Genomic DNA, 17,722 nt, shown 5'->3' on the forward strand with positions numbered 1-17,722 from the left:
CACACGGAGGCTCTAGTGGCCAAATTAATGCTGCATGTTTTCATTTCCAACAGGGAGTACATTAAGAGCTGATAATGGATGCAAATTTCTCACTGGATCCAATGAGTTTTACTCTGCGCAGCAGGGGTGTGTGTGTGTGTGGTGAAGCTGCTTCTAAACACAAGCACACACAGACGCGCCACCATCCTAATATCCCAATTAGAGCTAACAAAGTCCAATCAAAACTCTCTTTCCCTCACACACTCACACACACACAGAAACAAGAGGAAGCAATTTGCTAATTTGAAAAATAGAACATTTTATTAAAGGCTACATCTCTTCATAATTACAATAATTAAAGTACCGAGGCATCTTTTCAACTGAGCTCTATAGAACGCATAATTTACAGTTTACAAGAAGAACCAAGGAAGCCATGAAAAATACCATAAAACATAAACATGATGATACTAAAAGGCATAAAAATATCTTTTCAACATAAGGCCCCTTGTAAAAACCAAGGGAGTAACAGGACCCTGAAAACTGGGTGAAAAACATGGCAAGAATCCATGTAGGCACAGCTACTGTACTCAAATAAAGACACTATGAACATAGTGTGTATATATATATATATATATATATATATATATATATATATATATATATATATATATATATATATATATCACCACCATCATTAGCATCTGCAGCTCATAGTGCAGGCTTAAAATACTCTCAGTCACGCACACACACACACTCACTCACTAACAGGTAAGCACATAGGGGAACACATTATAGAACTTTTTCTTGGTAAATATGAATATGGTGTAAACACATTTTGGGGACTCAAAGACCTGTTCAGGGCAGTTTCCTCCTCGTAAATATATAGGCTATTTGTGCGATGCCTGCGCCGCTGAAACAAAGGCACTAAGACGTGACAGATCAAGGCTAGCTGGGCACAGTCCCAGAGTATGGAATTAAACATTAATAGCATTTTTTTCTTTTTTTCTTTTAAATTCCATAGCACACTGAAGACCCCCCCACCCCTAAGAGCAGACGGGGACACATCCACAAATAGCACTGCAGTAGTAAATATATTATCGAACTTTTAAGTGATAAGAGAGCCATTCTCAAAGCTTCAGCAGTTAGCTCTCCGGCCAGGAGAGCGGAGATGTCCCGGAGTGAGAGTGGAGTTCTTGAAGAGGTATTGTTGATGTTTACAGTTCAATATGAGGGGCTGAAAAGGAATAAAAACCTTTGCTTGAGAACTGATGCTCAGAAGGAGAGGGTTGGGTGGAGTAGGGTGGGGCGTTCACAGATGTGGATAATTCGAGAAGTTTGTCCAACTCCAAGCAGCTTGTCCATGGAAGTAGAAGAAGGATAGGATTTGGGAAAGGGGTATTTCCAATAAATAGCTATAGAAATCTTTACACAGCAATACGAGCATCACAATACAATGCAATGTACATGTATATCTGCGTATACATATTAGTAATGCGCTAGTGAGCAACTATAGGCAGACACTGGCACGGGGAGGGTTCAAGTAGGCTCTCAGTTTCAAATTAAACCCACAGCGCCCTGCTTCTTTGACAAGTGGTCATTCACCTAGAGTCTCTAGATATTCCTCTTCTGGGAAGTTTTGAGCCCAGCAGCATAAAGTCCACGTTTTCTTCACTTCTAGATGAGCTTTTCACTTGATAGTCCGGTAATGCGGATATCTTGTCCCGCTTCCAGTCCGCATGCCCAAAAACCAGCGTTCCTTCAACAACATCTCCAGTCCTTCAAGTCTTAGCTTAAAAAACACACACACACACACACAGGCTGCGTACATGTGTGAGAGCACATGAAGGAGGGCATCCGCAGAGTTATTGATCAACTCCGGCAGCGCTCACTCCATCCTCTCCACCTTTCCCAAGATCTTCCCCTCGTAGGTGGGGAGCAGGGAGCAGTCGTCGGACACCTCCTCGAACACGGCGCCGCACTCGAACTCGTCGCTGGCCTTCTTGAAGTAGTACCTGTGACCGAGAGATGAAAGCGTTAACACAAAATACTTCTCCCTTTGATTCAAGATACTTTAAAGCTCATAAACAAAAAGTCCAAAGAAAAATAAGAAAGAAAAAGAAAGCCTGATAAGTCTAACGCTCCCCTTTGAAACATAAAGTTTCATTTCCGCTATCTGCAGCCGAGCCACTGAGTACACAATCAGCCAAGTCTGCTGATACCAGGGCAGGGTGGAACCTGCTGCTGACAAGACTTGGTTTTAAACAGCAGGCTTCCTCTCTCCACATCCCTCCCTCCACTTGTTCTCTTTTACTTTTTCTCCCGTTCCTTCTCTCTCTCCCCCCCCGTTGTGTTGCTGTGAGTTTTGCCCTGGCTAACAGGGGCCAATTAGACCCGTGTGCAAATGAAGGGGTCCTTTGACAAAGGCTGAAATTTTGGGTGCCTGCAAGTCTGCCTGTCATTACCCCTGACTCCTACACACCCGCTCGTGCACAGGGCTTTCACTCACTCCTCATCCCCGGTTCATTATTACAGGGACAAAGAAAAGAGACAAAGTAGAGGGGGAGGAGGAGAACGAGCAAGCAGTATGCCGTGTGTCCTTCCTCGCCCGTGTTGACAGTGTGAGCGCTTACTGAGACCTATAGGAAGGGCAGCTGACTTTTGTGTATGTGTGCAGAAGAAGCAAACTCAGGAGGGGCTTCTCGTCAGCCATGACTTCACTGGGCCATAATGATGTAACCCCCCCCCCTCCCAGTCCTTATTTTAGAGGAAGAGAAATCAGCAGGGGTGGGTTGGTTAACCGGGACTCGAAATTCACTCATTAACTATGTAATGGAAAAATTCCTCGATCTGCTCAGTGTGTGGTGACTGGAATGCGGGCATGTTTGCGAGCATTTTTTGTGGTTGTTCTTTGTTTTTAAGACATGCAACACTTATAAAACCAGAACTACAGCATTGCAGAGGTGCACAAGCGTGCACGTGTGCTAATTAACACGAGGGTAATCACTAATAAAGGGCAACGACACAGGGTGTGAAATAAAGCGACCTCCTTTTAGGAAAAAGCGCGCCGATCAGATGAAATCAAAGAGCGAAGGACACGCCTGATAACTGTTCCCTCCTTGGAGAGGAAGAAAGAAAAGTCGAGCCCTCCTACTTTTAAAAAAACCCCCAAAATCTTCAAAGAGCTATGATCGCCCTCTTTTTTTTTCTTGCTAAGAGAGACAGACAGAGACACAGAGAGCCTGAATTTCCACTGGAACATGTTTTATGTGGCTGGATCTGCCTCCCCTCCCCTTCTCCCTCCATTTGCACTGACATCTGGCACCAATATCGTCTGGCAGGACCGAGCAGTACTGTTCTTTGTTGAACCGCTGCCATGTTGAAATGACCCAACTCCACACATTCTCTGGCTGCTATTAAAGCGCCGTGCAGCTCTCTTTCCAAAAAATGTGGATGGTATGACAGAAGAACTGAGACTGTGAGCCAGAGAGAAAAGAAGAGTAAGTAAGGGGTGTAAGGAAGGGTGGGGGCAAACAGACAGATGTGGAGAACTCAGCGCTAAGTGCTTGTCACGTTTGTTGATCTGAAAATGTTGTGGACATCTGGACAGGAAGAGGTTTTGCTAAGTTCTTTTGCTTTTTCTTCTCTCCCCCCATCACCTGTAATTATTAACACAATACTTGGGCCGTGCTTATCTTGGAGACCGTGGCAGTTTAAACAATAAATGTTTGATCTTTTTCCCCCTTTAATGCCCACTGGAAAGAAACAATCAAATTAAATCTCTCTCCACAAACACACGTCGAAGCCGAGCGGCCTCGGTGAAGGCCCCGTAGCAGAGCAAACAAGCGGATCTGGCATTTAACTGTATGCCTTTCAAAAATATCCATAAAATGATTACAACATGTGTAAACACTGTGCGCGTTCAACGCAAAGCACATTAATGCGCGCGCGGGTACACGCACGCACGCACACAAGACCCCAGAGCAGGAAAAAAAAAGGCCCTGATAGCATCAGTGAAGAATTTGCACGCTGGCCATTTGTGTGAGTCTTTGTTGGTTGAAATGAAAGGGGCTGGGGCTTCAAAGCCATGTGTATTAAGTGTGCCTTAGCATGGAAATCAATACCAGATGGGACCCAAAAATCGCTCCAGTTCAAACTCTCCCACTAACCCCTGCACCACCCTCCCTCCCTCCTCTTGTCCCTTCCTTTTCACTGCACCCCTCACACCAAACGCACACTTGTCCAGAGGCCTGCCTGAGTGCAGACACCGATGGAAACAAATGCTGATATCGGTCCTTGACGTAGTCACGGAGACAGTATTTCAGGTTTTTATACTTGCAGGTGCTGACCGCCATTCAAAGGCAGAATTTTACCACTACAGAAGGTAGTAGGGTTTATGTCTCCATCATTCTGATTGGTCACTGTGTCTAAAATGCCCTCAGGAATGTTGGACATGAAGATACTCCCACACCTTAGAAATCAAATGATCCCACTGTAAACTTTGTCTACAAGTCAGCACAAAGACTGTTTTAAATCAAGGCCAATGAACTAATCCCAGTTCATAAAAAGTTAACTGTATTTATGTCACTAAAGCTGCATCACTACTGTAAAACTTTAAAACTGATCTGTATATTTCAATGTGCCTGCACACACCTGTAGTTGCCCTTCTTGCGGAGCTGCTCTTTGAAGTGACCCAATGTCAGACTGTGGCTCTTCATGGTCCTCCGATAAGGAATCTCCTCACCGCAGAAGAAGTACGTCACCACTGTCTCCCCGCTGCTCACCGCGTGGCTTCCTGAACCCTTCTTACACCTGCCGGGAAACAAAAGACAGAGAGGAAGGGTGTCAGAAGCAGCGAGCGCTTTCGCTATACCAGACAACATCTCGACAAAAGAGAAATAAGAAGTTCTCCAACAAGCAATCTACTAAATTTTTCCCACAACAGACCAGAAATACAGTAACTAAGAGCATCCTGAGGGACGGAGTGACCCAGTGCCGTCTATAAGTTTGCGCTTGTGTTTGCACGGTTATCAATTCCCCTTCAGCTACGTCCAAGGCTTTGTAGGCCTGCTTCAGAGGAACCCTCCCTTTGCTAAGCTCTGCTCGCCCCAACCTAGTGCCAGCTCACTGAAGGACAGCCAATAAAAATGATACAGATATATGAAAAGGGATGTCTCGGTCAGGTGGTGCAGTGACTGCACACACGCACAGACACACGCTCTCCATGCACAGCACAAATGCACGCGATTCATGCAGACGTAAGAGGCAGTGCTAGGTGTACAAAGCTTTAAATAAGTGAGTGTCTGTGGGGTGTAATGTGTGTGTAGCATAGCTGCTTCTCATCTATCTGTGTGCAAGCAAATGGTGCGGGTGACAAGTGGGAAGAGTTAAAAAGGGTCAAAGTACACTTGGAAGTTGGAGGCTAGAGCTGAGAGGAGGAGGAGGAAGAAGAGCAGAAAGGAGGAGAGGAGAGGGAGGGCAGGACTGTAGAGGCATCGTACTCTTCTGATTGGAGACTGGTCGCAGGGACGCCAGCGGGGCTGGGACTGACGAGCGGCAGGGGGACAGACGCCCCGTCCTGAACAGGCATGAGGTGGGTCTTCTCTCGCTGAAGGCTGGACGCTGAATGCCTGGGAAGAGAAATGAAATAAGACTTGAGTTTAAAAAGCACATCTGGAATAGTTTGAAGTTATAACCAAGAGCGTTACTTAATAATAATCTGCTCTTTGAAGTCTGTGTGTACCTTTGCTTGGTGGGCTTGGTGGATACCTCCTCCAGTCTGCGGCAGGCCTCCTCCAGCTGTGCCAAAGTGTTGGGAGGAGGGAGCGGAGGCATAGCTGGGTCTTGGATGAATGGCTGGGCCGGCTGGTGACCACGTAGGTGGCCGCAGCTTCCACCCCCGCCCCACGTGTGTGTCTGAGTAGATGAGCCTCCAAAGGATTTCTTGGTGCTCTGGGTACTGAGAGGGAGACGAGGAAATTTGACTTTAACAACATGAAAAGGTGTCCCCAACACTCACACAGATACTCCTAGTATTATCCTCCACTCACCTGTGAGACTTGTGTCTGCCCTGTCGTTTACTTTCCAGGATCCACTGCAGCACATTCTGGGTGGGATCTGCTGTGTCAGTGGGCAGCTGTAAGGGTCCACAGTCCTCCATGCACCTCTCCGCTACTCCATCCTCAGCCCCTGAGCGACACACCCGCCTCGATAGAGAGCTTGAACGCCTGGAAGAGTAATTGCACTGCTTATTTTAAACACTGACAGAAAAGAAAAAACAAATGGGAGACAAATATGAAACAAGTGCTTGGGACTGACCCCATGCTGTTGTCTGTGGTGATGGCCCCACACATCTCTCTGCCTAGGCTGCGGCTGCGCTGGTACGGCTGACAGGGCTGGCACTCGCTGCTGCCGGAGCACACGCTGTGCACCCTGAGGGCTGCCTCCCTTTCGATCTGCTCTTTAGACTTCGGACCAGCGTGATGGTGGATGTAGTGATGGTGGATGTGTTTCGTGCTCTGCCTGCTTACGAGGGTTCTGTTGGGACCCAGGGACAGGGTAATCGCCCCTTGGTCGGGACTGGATGCAGACGAACTGGAGGGCCCAGTTCTCACCAGGCCCTTGACACTGAAGCCAGCACGCGTGAAAGGCCGGTGTTCTGGCGAGCTGGATCGAGGGGAATGCCGGATCACGGCCGGGGACTGGCACCCGGGGGTCTTCAGGACGCGGGAAAGGTGTTCGTCCAGGATGGCCTGGGGGTCCTCGTCAGAGGAGCCAGAGAGGAGGGGTAAGGAGTGGGGTGAGAGCGCGGGAGCACTTCCCATGATCTCGGCATCTTCTCTTTCCTCCTCCTGATAAAAACAAGGCAAACTAAGTCAAGGCCAGAACAAAACATCTTCATCTTTCATTTCTTCAGTAAGAACCAGAGTCACACAAACCTCCTGAATCTGCTGCAGCCTCTCCTCCAACGTGTTCATGGTTTCCTGCTGCCTCTTCAGGTTCTCCAGGCGGGCGATGAGCTGGGCTGCAAACTGTGCTGGCTCCATTGGTATCATCTCTTTTGGTGGATGGCGAGTACGCTGTAGAGGAGATATATAAAAAAAGAAGATATATAAGAAACTGCAAGACTCATGCCATCCCTCCATTACTATAGCACTTCACATCATCTATAGCATGCATTTCCCACTAAAGGCAGTTCTGATCAGGGCACTCGCACTGGCACCTATGGCTACAGGGCTGTTTTCAGGGGTTGGCAGGCCTGGTGCATGGTCATGCTGGGCCAGGGCCTCGGCTGGTTCCTTCTGTCATCATCAGCAGGCCTCTTTAAAGTCAGCTCACTTCAAAGCCTTCCTCGTCAAATATCAAACACACAGTGGGGGGAGAATAGAGCGGCTGAGGGGGGGATGGAGGGATAGATTGATGGGAAGCAGTGGCTTTACATCTAGAAATAAAAGCCACATATCGACAGGGGGTGGAAGAGAACTCCAGGGAGGAAAAGGATGAGGGATTAAAAAAAAGAAAAAGAAACTGGGAGAAGTTGAGATGTGTGTGGGAGAAAAACGAAGAGAGGGAAGGACTGAAGGAAAGAGATAAAGGTGCCAGAAAAACAGGATGGGAGATCAGAAAGGTTGAGGTAATTTAGCCCCACCCCCACACGCTGGGCATCTTTAACGTACAGTAAAGTGACAGCATGAGATTGGGTGCACACGCACGCATCTTAAATTATTTTTGCACTTGGGTTTTCTTGATTCTCTCCCCCCCCCCCCAATTTCTCATAAGCCTTTGTAGTCGGGATAAAGGGGAGAAAAAAGTGAGAAAAAGAGGAGCTGTCTGATGGTGCCTGGAGCTGGTGCACCATGGGAATGGCAGCCATCGCCAAAAATCAGACGGGAAACAAAAACAAGAATAAAAGCCAACAAAGAAGAAAATAAAGCAAAAGGGGGAGAGTGAGTGAAAGCGGCGAGATCCAACAGCAACAGTTACTGCATACCTCATAATGTGGAAAAAAAGGGAGTTACTTTAAGTTTGTTTTAACAAGCTGCTTCTGTTACAGCTACTACTGCAAGTTGTGGGCCCCCCCCCCGCCTTCGATTCGGACTTTTTTTTTCTCTCAACATGAAGTTAGCTTCTCTTAAGCCTTAAGCTACAAACTCCCCTCTGACCTGTTGAGAGCTCACATGACATGCTCAAACTCTTCCCCTTAGATCCTTCACTTTTAGGGGAGGGGGCTGGCTGAGCATTTGTGTTTCTGTATGTGTGTGTGTGCTGGGGGTTGGAAGGGTGGCGGGGCTGTGAAAAAAAGGGGGAGAAAAAAAGGGGGCCAGCTCTGCTGGAAGTTGTCACTTCCCTGTGCGTTTGTTCCATTCATCCGTGGATCAAAGCGCCGCGTGTGCGTGAATGTGCGTGCGTGTGAATGTGTCTGAGTATCTTTGTGTTTTTGTTGAGGAACCGGGCTGATTTCAGAGCCCTCGGGATAAAGCGGCAGAGATCTTCCTCATCTCTCTCTGTTCTCCATATTTACACCATCGGTGGGGAAGAAAAACCCTGGTGTGTTCCGAGCGCTGCGGCGATAAACAGCTTAGAGACCCCCCCCGTCTCCCGCAGACTTCAAGGAACCCTAATGGGGGTGCAGGTGACACCAAAGGTAGGGAGCGGGGTTGTGTTTGCATGCGAGCTTATGTGAATGTGTGTGTATGTGTGTGTGCGAGAGAGAGAGTGGGAGGCTGGGTCTTTGACGTTACTCTTTAGATCTTTGCTGGCGTTGTTGAATTGAAGATGCCAAATACAGTTTGTGCAATACTATTCATAGAACCCAGAGAGACCCGAACACAGGGTGGTATGGAGACTTCTGAGCATGTGTATGTGAAGTTATGCATGTACGTATGCACGTGAGTGTGTCTGTGTGCGTTTGTGTACTTACAGGAAAAGCAGGGAGCGAGACTTGGCTGTTCATCCTCATGTTTCGCTGCATCTCCCTCTGTAGCTGCTTCTTGGAGCCCAGTTTATATGGAGGGATGCCATCTCTGGGGAGGGGGAGAGGGGGGTACGCAGACAGACCACAAAGGTCAATTACCCAATCGGATACATCATTAAAGACCAAACAGACATTCAGGAAGAAGCTTGTTAGCCAAATGGGCAGATCAAACACAGTTCAGGCAAGAACAAATCTAATTTATTAATTCTCCAATTCATTTAGCTTTTCATGTTTCAGGCTTAATCTGAGAACAAAAAGGCTACTCAGAGGTAAATTATGACAGCATTTCCGCCTCCGAGCGGCTCGGGTTACGCTGCAATGAGTAAGGTTTTATTTGCCCTAGAAACGACACTCATTTTCAGGGCTGGCTCCAGCACAACACTGGGCACCCTGCTGGTCATTTCCTTTCACCAGCATACACACAAATGCACACTGCAGTTACTGTGCTCCACTTTAAGTAGCGTCAGCATTAGCATCTCCCTCCTGACTTTTATGGTAAGCTGAGGACACAGTTAGCATTAGCTACTCATTATGCTTTTTCAAAGAGTTACTGCAGGATAGGACCCAAGGGTGCAGGTAACCTGGTTAAGTCTGAGGGGATGAAGGGCTGACTGACTCAAACAAAAAACAAAAAAGAGGGAATCAAACAACAAACAGCAGAGCTTCAAACTGAAGCACTTGACAGTGTAAAACAATCTCTTTCCTTCCATGCTAAACAGCAGTTTCCTGGTGACCTAGCCTAACTGAGAAGCACTTTTCCACTTTTGCTTTGAAATGCCACAGTCATGCGCATAAGCAACCACCCCTCCCTCCCCTCCCCAATCTTCATTTGGCAAGCGCTGCTGCAGCCAGCCTCTGATCTCCGCACATCAAAAGGCTGGTTTGTAAGATAAGGTAATGTTTGAAGTCTGCGCAGCTGCATTCCCCAGCGTCCAAGCAAATCCATAAATAAGATATAAGCAAAAATCCCCCCTCCGCTACTCTCTTTCTCTTCCCACCCAACCGCCTCCTCCCCCGTTGCGTTTTCCCTTTTCTCTCTTTTTTTCTCCTCTTTATCTGTAAATGAAATTCAAATGTTTATGGGTCTTTTTTTAACTGACCTAAAGCGGCGAGGCAGATATTCAGATCAAGGCCAGAACGGGCAGAAAATGAGGTGGAGAAGCTGCGCCCCTGTGGCCAGGGCTTTGTCACTGGCTCTGGGCAAAGTACAGCGGAACAGGGCAATATAGGCCTCGGTCTCTTTGAAGCAAGGCTGTGTAGTGATATGCCAGAACAGAGGACATCCCATTGTAAAAAAAAAAAAGCCTTTACAGCTGCCATACTTATGTGTAACCCAGCCCCATTAATTCAGCTGAACAACCATGTGTCAGTCTTTGAGTTTCATTAGCTTGGTCATAGTTACTGCATCCATCCATGCCTCGACAACCCCGCCTACCTCCTCTTTACTCGAGGTAAAGAGCAACTTGTTGCACCAACTTTTCTTTTTGCTTTGCGTCCAAAAGCCAGCTGACTAAAGCACATCTGGCCTTGAGCTGTGCACCACGCAATGACTTCATAGCACCTTGTCACTTGAGAGACACGTGATTACGCCAAGCAATCCTTTAGAAGAACGAGCGCCAAGGCACGTACACAGATAAGCGCAAACCACATGTACAGCATGAGCGACTGATTTGTAAGTTCCTCGATAAGTGATCAATCAGAGCTAATTTAGACAAATGTCAACTTTTAAAAATGAGGTTTTCTTGATTTTCTTCACTGCAACAAGCATCTTGGTGACAGTGGAGAAGAAATACTCCCTAATAGCAGGAAAAGAGAGCCCCAGCAGGGCAAGACTCAGCAAGAGGCTAATCAGAAAGTGTAACAAGCAAATCAGCTGACATCAAAACACTGCTCATGCCCACAGATGCATAAAATGTAAAGTTACTATACTCATTCCTTCTAATCGACTCAAAGTCTTCCTGCATATACACTCCAGTGGCAAAGTCAAAAGTGTGTTATGGTGGAGCTTAGCATTAATCTAGACCACGTCCTGGATACTGGAGTGCATCTTTGGTTGTTTTTTAAGGTGCCACAATCCATCAATGGCAAGCTATTCTTCCAGTATGGCTACAGCTTCAAACAGAAAGCTCTTTTGGATTTGCTCTCATTTTTGCACACACACACATAACGCATGTTTGGATAAGATTCACTTACACACTGCTGTCAGTCACGGACATGGCGTCATCAGTCAAGGCGTCACTGGAAACCTCGCTGTCATTCGTGCTGCTGACAGGAGCGAAAGAGCCTGAATGGCAGGGGTTGAGTGAGTCTCCTCTCTTGTATGACCTGAGAAGTTTCCAACAAAAATCAGATTAATATGAATCAATATCCAACAGGTGGGTACAATTCACTGTGTTTCTGTCATTTTGAGAAGGTGACATCAAAACAAGCTGCATCTTCTAATGTTTCAGAGAACTATAACTATAGCCTCACTCATCTGCTCCCAACAACAACGAATGGATGTGACAGAGCAGTCTGAGGCCTGGGAAAACTTCAGTTTTCTCCTTATTGCTTCTTAAATATCCCATAACTTCTCTTTCCATTTCCCCGGCATACATCTCCCGCTGTGTATGCATTCTTGCCACGGTACAGGAGGAGAGGAAAGGAGGGGGAATGACCCAAAAAAGGAAAAAAGTATGGAGTGGGATGCATGAGAGTGTGTCAGAGAAGGAAACAAAGGGGAGAGGTGGGTTCTTCACGAGGAAGCAGAAACGCAGCATGACTAAAGCTGTAGGCCCCCAGCTCCGGGCTGACCTTCAGAGGGGCTCGCAAAGAGTCAGGTATTTAACACAGCTGGCCTTGCATTCTTCCCTCCCTGCCTCTTTCACCCCCTCATTTATGCTTTCTCCTCCCTCCCTTTCTTTTATGCATCCCACCCCTACCCCACCACCTCCTTTCCCTCTGTCCTTCCTTCCTTTCGCTCCCTTTCCCCCTTCCCACCTCCTCCTCCCCATCTTCACTCTCGCTCCAAAAGCATGCCTCGTAGTCCCTATCCCTGAGTTTTCAAAGGAAAAAGATAAAAGTAGAGAAGGCGGGTGGGTTGGGGTGGGGGGAACGCAGCGAAGGAGGGAATCAGAGGAGAATTGACGCAAACAAGAAAAGAGGGAAGAAGAGAGTGAAGAAGGTTTTTTGGCGGGGAGGTGGTGGTGGTGGGTGTTGATTCTGCACTGTAGCTGGTGCCGTTTGTTATGTTTTTTTTTTTAAGAGAATCTGAGTCAGATGAGAAGAGGTAAGGGGAGAGGAAAGGAGAAAAAAAGGGGAGGGGGAGAAATTAAGAGCACATGTTTTGAATCTGAAAGGGTGACAACAATGGGAGGGCAGAGAAAAGGGAGAGCTGCCAATCCCTGCTGTCCTGAGCAGGTAGCTGTCAGCTTAGCTCAGCCTGTCACCGTAAGTTAGCAACAGGAACATCAGAGGATGCCCCAGAGTTGACACTGCTGTCTTTGCTGTCCTTTAAACTCATGAATCACTTCAATTTATTTGGGATGCAGTCTTAATCTAAAACACCCTCCTTTAAATGCAACGTGGAAAAAAACGAGAAAAGGGCCTAGCAAGCACCCGAGTGAGACTACAAAACAGCCACTTCAAAGTGCCATCTATAGCTCTGCTATACATTTATCTCTCTGCCAAAAGCTTGAGGACAGCGTGGTACAAGAGAAGGCATAGCACAGCAATGTCATCATCTATTATTTGCTGGCTGGGGCCAGAGCCAGCGTGCTCTGTGAACTTTTCCTGTGGAAGACGATCCCTCACTCTGCGGAACTATTTCAAAGCCCCGGAAATCCAGGAGAGCGCCAGCAGAGGGCTGCTGCTGCTGGAGACGGTGAGAGAGGGGGCCAGAGTGAAAGACAGGGAGGGGGTAGGCTGACCAGTTTTCTGCAAACTAATGTGGTGTTGAGAAAAAGCACTTGTACAGGAGAGAAATGCTTGCACGGTTGCCTCTGGTGTGCAACAACAGGTTTACACTTTGCACCAGAAAACAGAGTAAAAGCGCCATACCTGAATCCCCCGTCCATCACCTCCACTGCCCTCAGGGAAATGGGGGCCCTCTGCGCTTTAGCCGAAAGTCCAATAAGTGCTTTAGCTTTCAAATCACAACTCCACTCCTCCTCCTCGTTGAGCGTGGGCAGGTATCCACATACAACTTTCAGGTCCGCCAGCCCGTTCGAGTTGACGTGACTCGGGTTCTCTCCCCCAGTTCTCACGAACTCGAGGTAAATGTCAGAGGTCAGAAACATCTGGTACGCGTTCTCCTCCATGTCGGTCTGGATCTCGGTCTGCGCCTGGTCGAACATGGCAGAGTCTATGTGCTGCTTCTTAATATTATCCCGTATGTAGGTTTTCGTCGCGGGCTTCAACTGTTTGGCGACAATGCTGTTGTTTTCGATGTAGCGCTTGTAAATTGCTTTGGCGACTCTCTGCGTTTTGGTATCCTTGAGGTCCATCTGCCTGAATCCATTGCAGGCGAACCAAAAGTCTAAAGTGTCCACACATTTTTCTCGCTCCAGGAATGTCCTAAAAAGAAGAGCGCCGTCCTGGTCCCCGAGGAGAGAGTGCAGAGACTTTGTCCACCGGGAAAGCGGGGAATCCGGGGAGGCACTCCCCTCTGGCTCCCCGAGACCATCCTCGTTCCTCCTCGCAGAGGAACCCGGAGAGCCGAGCAGAACGGATTTGGGGGACTCCAGGGGTTTCATTACTGGGAGTTTGCCGGGGTAGCAGGGCGCGTCGCCCTCCTCCCCGGGCACAGGGGGTCGAGGCGCATCTTCGCGAAAACTACTGGCGATATGGTCCATAAGCGCCCGGCTCATGGCTCTGACGGCAGAAAGGAGAGAGCCCGCGTGTGTGCTGTTCCGCCTCCTCTGAGCTTCTACTGTAATCTCCTCACTCTCTTATGTCAGCGGGGGGGCTTCTCTCTGGCTGCCCGGCTTCTCTCTGAAACACAAAGTATTGATCTAATCAAAACCAGATCCGCCCCAACTTCAAAGGGGGGCAGAAACGCAGTAAGAGCCTTTTCAGACCCTCGCTGACTTTTACAGAAACAGACAGACTAGTTCAGATTTGGGGGGGAGAGAAAAAAAATCCAGCTGCAGCAGAATTACATAAACAGCACTTCTTCATATCTCAACTAAGGGATATGATTTCTACAGAAGTTGGTTAAATTAAAACATTTAACAAGAGGGGAAGGGGGGCACCCACCTAAGCGATGTCTGTACTGGATCGCCGCCATCCTTTTCGATAACATCACGAGAAGTAGTAATTACATGCACGTCAAAGTGGGTTAAGACCTGAGCGCCAATTAATAAGACATGTACCCTCCCCAACTCCTCTCCCTCCCAATAAAATGCCAAAGCATTACGCACGGACGCCGCTTCCTGATCGTTTTACCCCTACCATCCCTGCCACTCTCTCACTTCTCTACGTCTCATCTTTAAAAAAAATACACCAAATCGAGCCACTGCTTCAAGTACCTGTAGGACACCGATGTGGGACAAACTCCAAGTGATGGAAAAACGTGACCGAAATAGTTAATACGGGCAGCAAGGCTGCTGCTTGTGGAGCTTTAGCCTCCACAACTGTTTAAAACATCCCCCAGTTTGTTGCACAGAAGATCGCTACAACGTGTCCCCGAAGCATCAGCGGTAGTTACAGTGTATTAGCGGCTGCTGTGCAACCTTGAACATGTCACTTAGTATCACCGATCCACCGCTCGACTGTTAAACATGTCAAGAGATTAGAAAAAAAGAGCTCGTGGCACAGCTACAAGTCAAAAGCTTCCCACAGGATACCGAAAAATGAAAGAAAGAGAATGATAACGCACATTACACCCCCACACACTTGTCACATATTTCTTTAACGCTGCGTTTAAAGACGAAACAAGCCCTGGTTTAAAAAATAAATAAATAAACGTCCACACTCCAAGTGCACCGAAGTCTCTGATCTGTCTGATCTTGTGAGGGGAAGAAAGTCACACGCACACACACACATAGAAACGACCACTTACTTCAATATGTACAAATATAAGTACGAAATATTATCGCAAAGGAAATTTCCGTGAACACGGCACAGAGATGACTCAGTTCCTCCTTGGGCTTTAAAAGTAAGAAAAGCGACCAATCATCCCCCCTCCCCAACCCTCAGAACATTACTTCAAAGGCGAGTCAACAGCACATCAAAGAGAACTCCAGTGGGGGCCACTTTGAGGAGGCACACACTCTTGCAACTTACCATCGATCCACGAGTTCTTCAGCTCGAATTAAAACTCCGGGTTTCTTCTTTTCTTCCCTTCTCCCTCCACAAACACATACACACACATGCAAAAATTCGCTTATAATCCACAATGCTGGTCTCCTCAGCGCGTCCACATACAGTCCGTTCAGGTTCGAGTCGGTTTACAGAGAAAAAAAATGCACTCGAGAGAGGAAGAAAAAAATATATATCGCTTTTCTGCCTCCTCCTTTTCTCCTCCCTATGGTTTCAGGCTGCCATGCCGCACGGTAGATCTCTCCTGTAGGCGACTCCAACACCAACTGAACCGAGAGGCTGGAGCAGCGCACTTCAAAGTGAGGAACCGACTGCCGGGTCCCGGCAGCTGCATAAAAAACAATTGCAACCTCGTGCCTTCAAAAAAAAAAAAAAAGAAAAGAAAAGAAAAAAGCGAAACAAGTGGTGGAGACCCCACAGTTTTGTGCAGTTACTGGTGACGAAATATTGTTTAAAGGCTGCTCGGTTTATTTTCTGACCTTTCCCTCCCCATCTTTTGGCAAGCTTTCCTTAGACCACGAAGTTGTAGCTACAGTGTGAGGACCTTATCAAAGACAGGCAATCTTGAGCCAACTCCCCGAGGCTTTGGAGCGTCAGAAGTAACTGATCTGCCGCCCCAATGGCATTATCGCTACAATCCCTCTGTTGCTACATAAACTTTAAAGACGCGGGCATTTTTTCCTTTCCTTTTCTTTCATGGGGTTGCACAATAAATGCAACGGCGCGTTTCAAAATAGCACGTGTAATATGGACAAATATGATTTTTTTTTTGTTGTTTTTTTAGGGGGGTGGCTGGGGGGCAAACATCCTGCAGAGTAATGAAAGTTTCATTGAACCGCTGCAGGATTCAAAGATACTGAAGGGAATTCCCAACAATGGAAACGTGTGTTTTGACTCAAGGACAGTCACTTTACCATCTCTAGTGCTTATAAAGATACAGTGTGTTGCCATAGGAAAGGAAATCACAGTGCTGTTATCACTCCACAGCTCCTACCAGTGGCTTAGAAGGGCACGTGCATACACAGCAGATTAAAACATCTGCTCACTGTGGATAAGTTCACTGACAGATGTTATCACATCATTTAAGCAGCACAAGAATAAGTCCTCTTTGCACTTCTGACTATGCAGCTCTCTACTCCTTAACTGCACTGTTGAGATAACACGAAAAGGGGGTTGGAAAGCAGCTCAGGCAGCCAAAATGTCCATCAAGATGGACATTTTAGAAGCTGCACTTCCTTTATTTGTACCGTGGTGGCTACAGTAGTGTTGATAGTGTTTATTGGACAGACTCAGTGGTGTTTTGGAGGGGTCTTTAGTGTTCAAATGAGCCACCACAGGGGACCCTTTGTGCAAGATGCCTGCCTATGTTCTTGAAAGAGAGACAGTAGGTGTCTGTGTGTGTCCTTGTTGTCTCAGCGGACAGGGATCCAAAAAAGAAGGAAAAAAAAGTACAGTACAAAGATGGAAACCACTTTGATCAGCCTGTTTGCTAAAGGTGCTTTGAGACTTTCTCCCTTGATGCCTCTTTTCCCATCAAGGTTAATAAAAGAGAAAATTGGAAGAGGCCATGATGACTAAGGGATTACTCATCATTCAAAGGCCACTTTACCGCCTTCAAATTCTGTCACATCCTGCACATTCCCATTGTGTCTATTTCAAACACGCTATCCCGGCAAAAAGTTGAACAGCCGTGTAGCCCAGCAGATACTCCTACAGTTTCTCAGGGAGGACATATGGAAAATTTGTCATGTAAACTCAACCAGCTTTATGAGGAAGCTGTAACACTTGAAAAGCAATGAATAAACACTGGAATTGGGTCAAAAGAATAAACTGCCACCAAAATCTGTGTGTTTGATGAAGGAGAAAACCCTGTCCCATGAAAGACATTAATAATAATAATAATAATGAGTCAGACTTGGAGCGAGAGAAATGTTAGCACAAGCACAATTTCTTATCTCACAAAAATCTACATAGCAGAGGTCTCTGTGCAGGTTATACAGGTCATCTGGGTAATATACCAACAGCACCTCTGACAGAGTGAGTCTTTGTTAACTTTGGACAGCCAGGGCTGACCTCTGACAGTAAACACATCAGGGTGGAAGACATCACCAGGGTGATGGTAGGGACCCCCTGCCGGTACCAGGGGCCAGTTGGACCCTCGTGTCCTGCCTCTTCAACCCCCTCCGTGGTTCAACTGGTCGGATTTTCCCTGCTGCCCCTCAGGAGCTGACCTCAGGTCTGTGACCAGCCAGAGACCGGGGCTGCCCAGGGGTTTCTGTCTCCTATAAAAAGATCTTTGAAAAGAGAGGCTTCAAGGGGAGAGGTTATGGGATGTAACTGTCTCTCTTTATGGGCAGATATTATTACAGGGACAGGTCAAATTCAGACCTGCTACAAAGAGCTCTATAAATAGAGACGGTTGGATTGGGAGGGAGGGGGAGTCACATAAATCAGGTGTAAGCCCATTACTTC

The 17,722-nt window shown here is 47.3% G+C and overlaps 1 protein-coding gene across 1 annotated transcript; it reads right to left on the bottom strand.

Moving 5' to 3' along the window:
* Window positions 1-273: 273 nt before the first annotated feature.
* axin2 (axin 2 (conductin, axil)) lies at window positions 274-15,744 on the bottom strand. Its single transcript, XM_004558322.6, has 11 exons — window positions 15,215-15,744; window positions 12,989-13,921; window positions 11,144-11,275; window positions 8,897-8,999; window positions 6,915-7,055; window positions 6,295-6,827; window positions 6,027-6,203; window positions 5,720-5,935; window positions 5,478-5,606; window positions 4,630-4,788; window positions 274-1,991 (listed from the first exon to the last, which is right to left on the bottom strand). Exons 2-11 carry the CDS (start codon window positions 13,795-13,797, stop codon window positions 1,865-1,867), a joined length of 2,526 nt encoding a protein of 841 aa, XP_004558379.1. The 5' UTR covers window positions 13,798-13,921; window positions 15,215-15,744; the 3' UTR covers window positions 274-1,864.
* Between the last annotated feature and the right edge of the window lie 1,978 nt (window positions 15,745-17,722).

Source organism: Maylandia zebra, linkage group LG4, assembly GCF_041146795.1.
Source record: "Maylandia zebra isolate NMK-2024a linkage group LG4, Mzebra_GT3a, whole genome shotgun sequence".
NCBI lineage: Eukaryota > Metazoa > Chordata > Actinopteri > Cichliformes > Cichlidae > Maylandia > Maylandia zebra.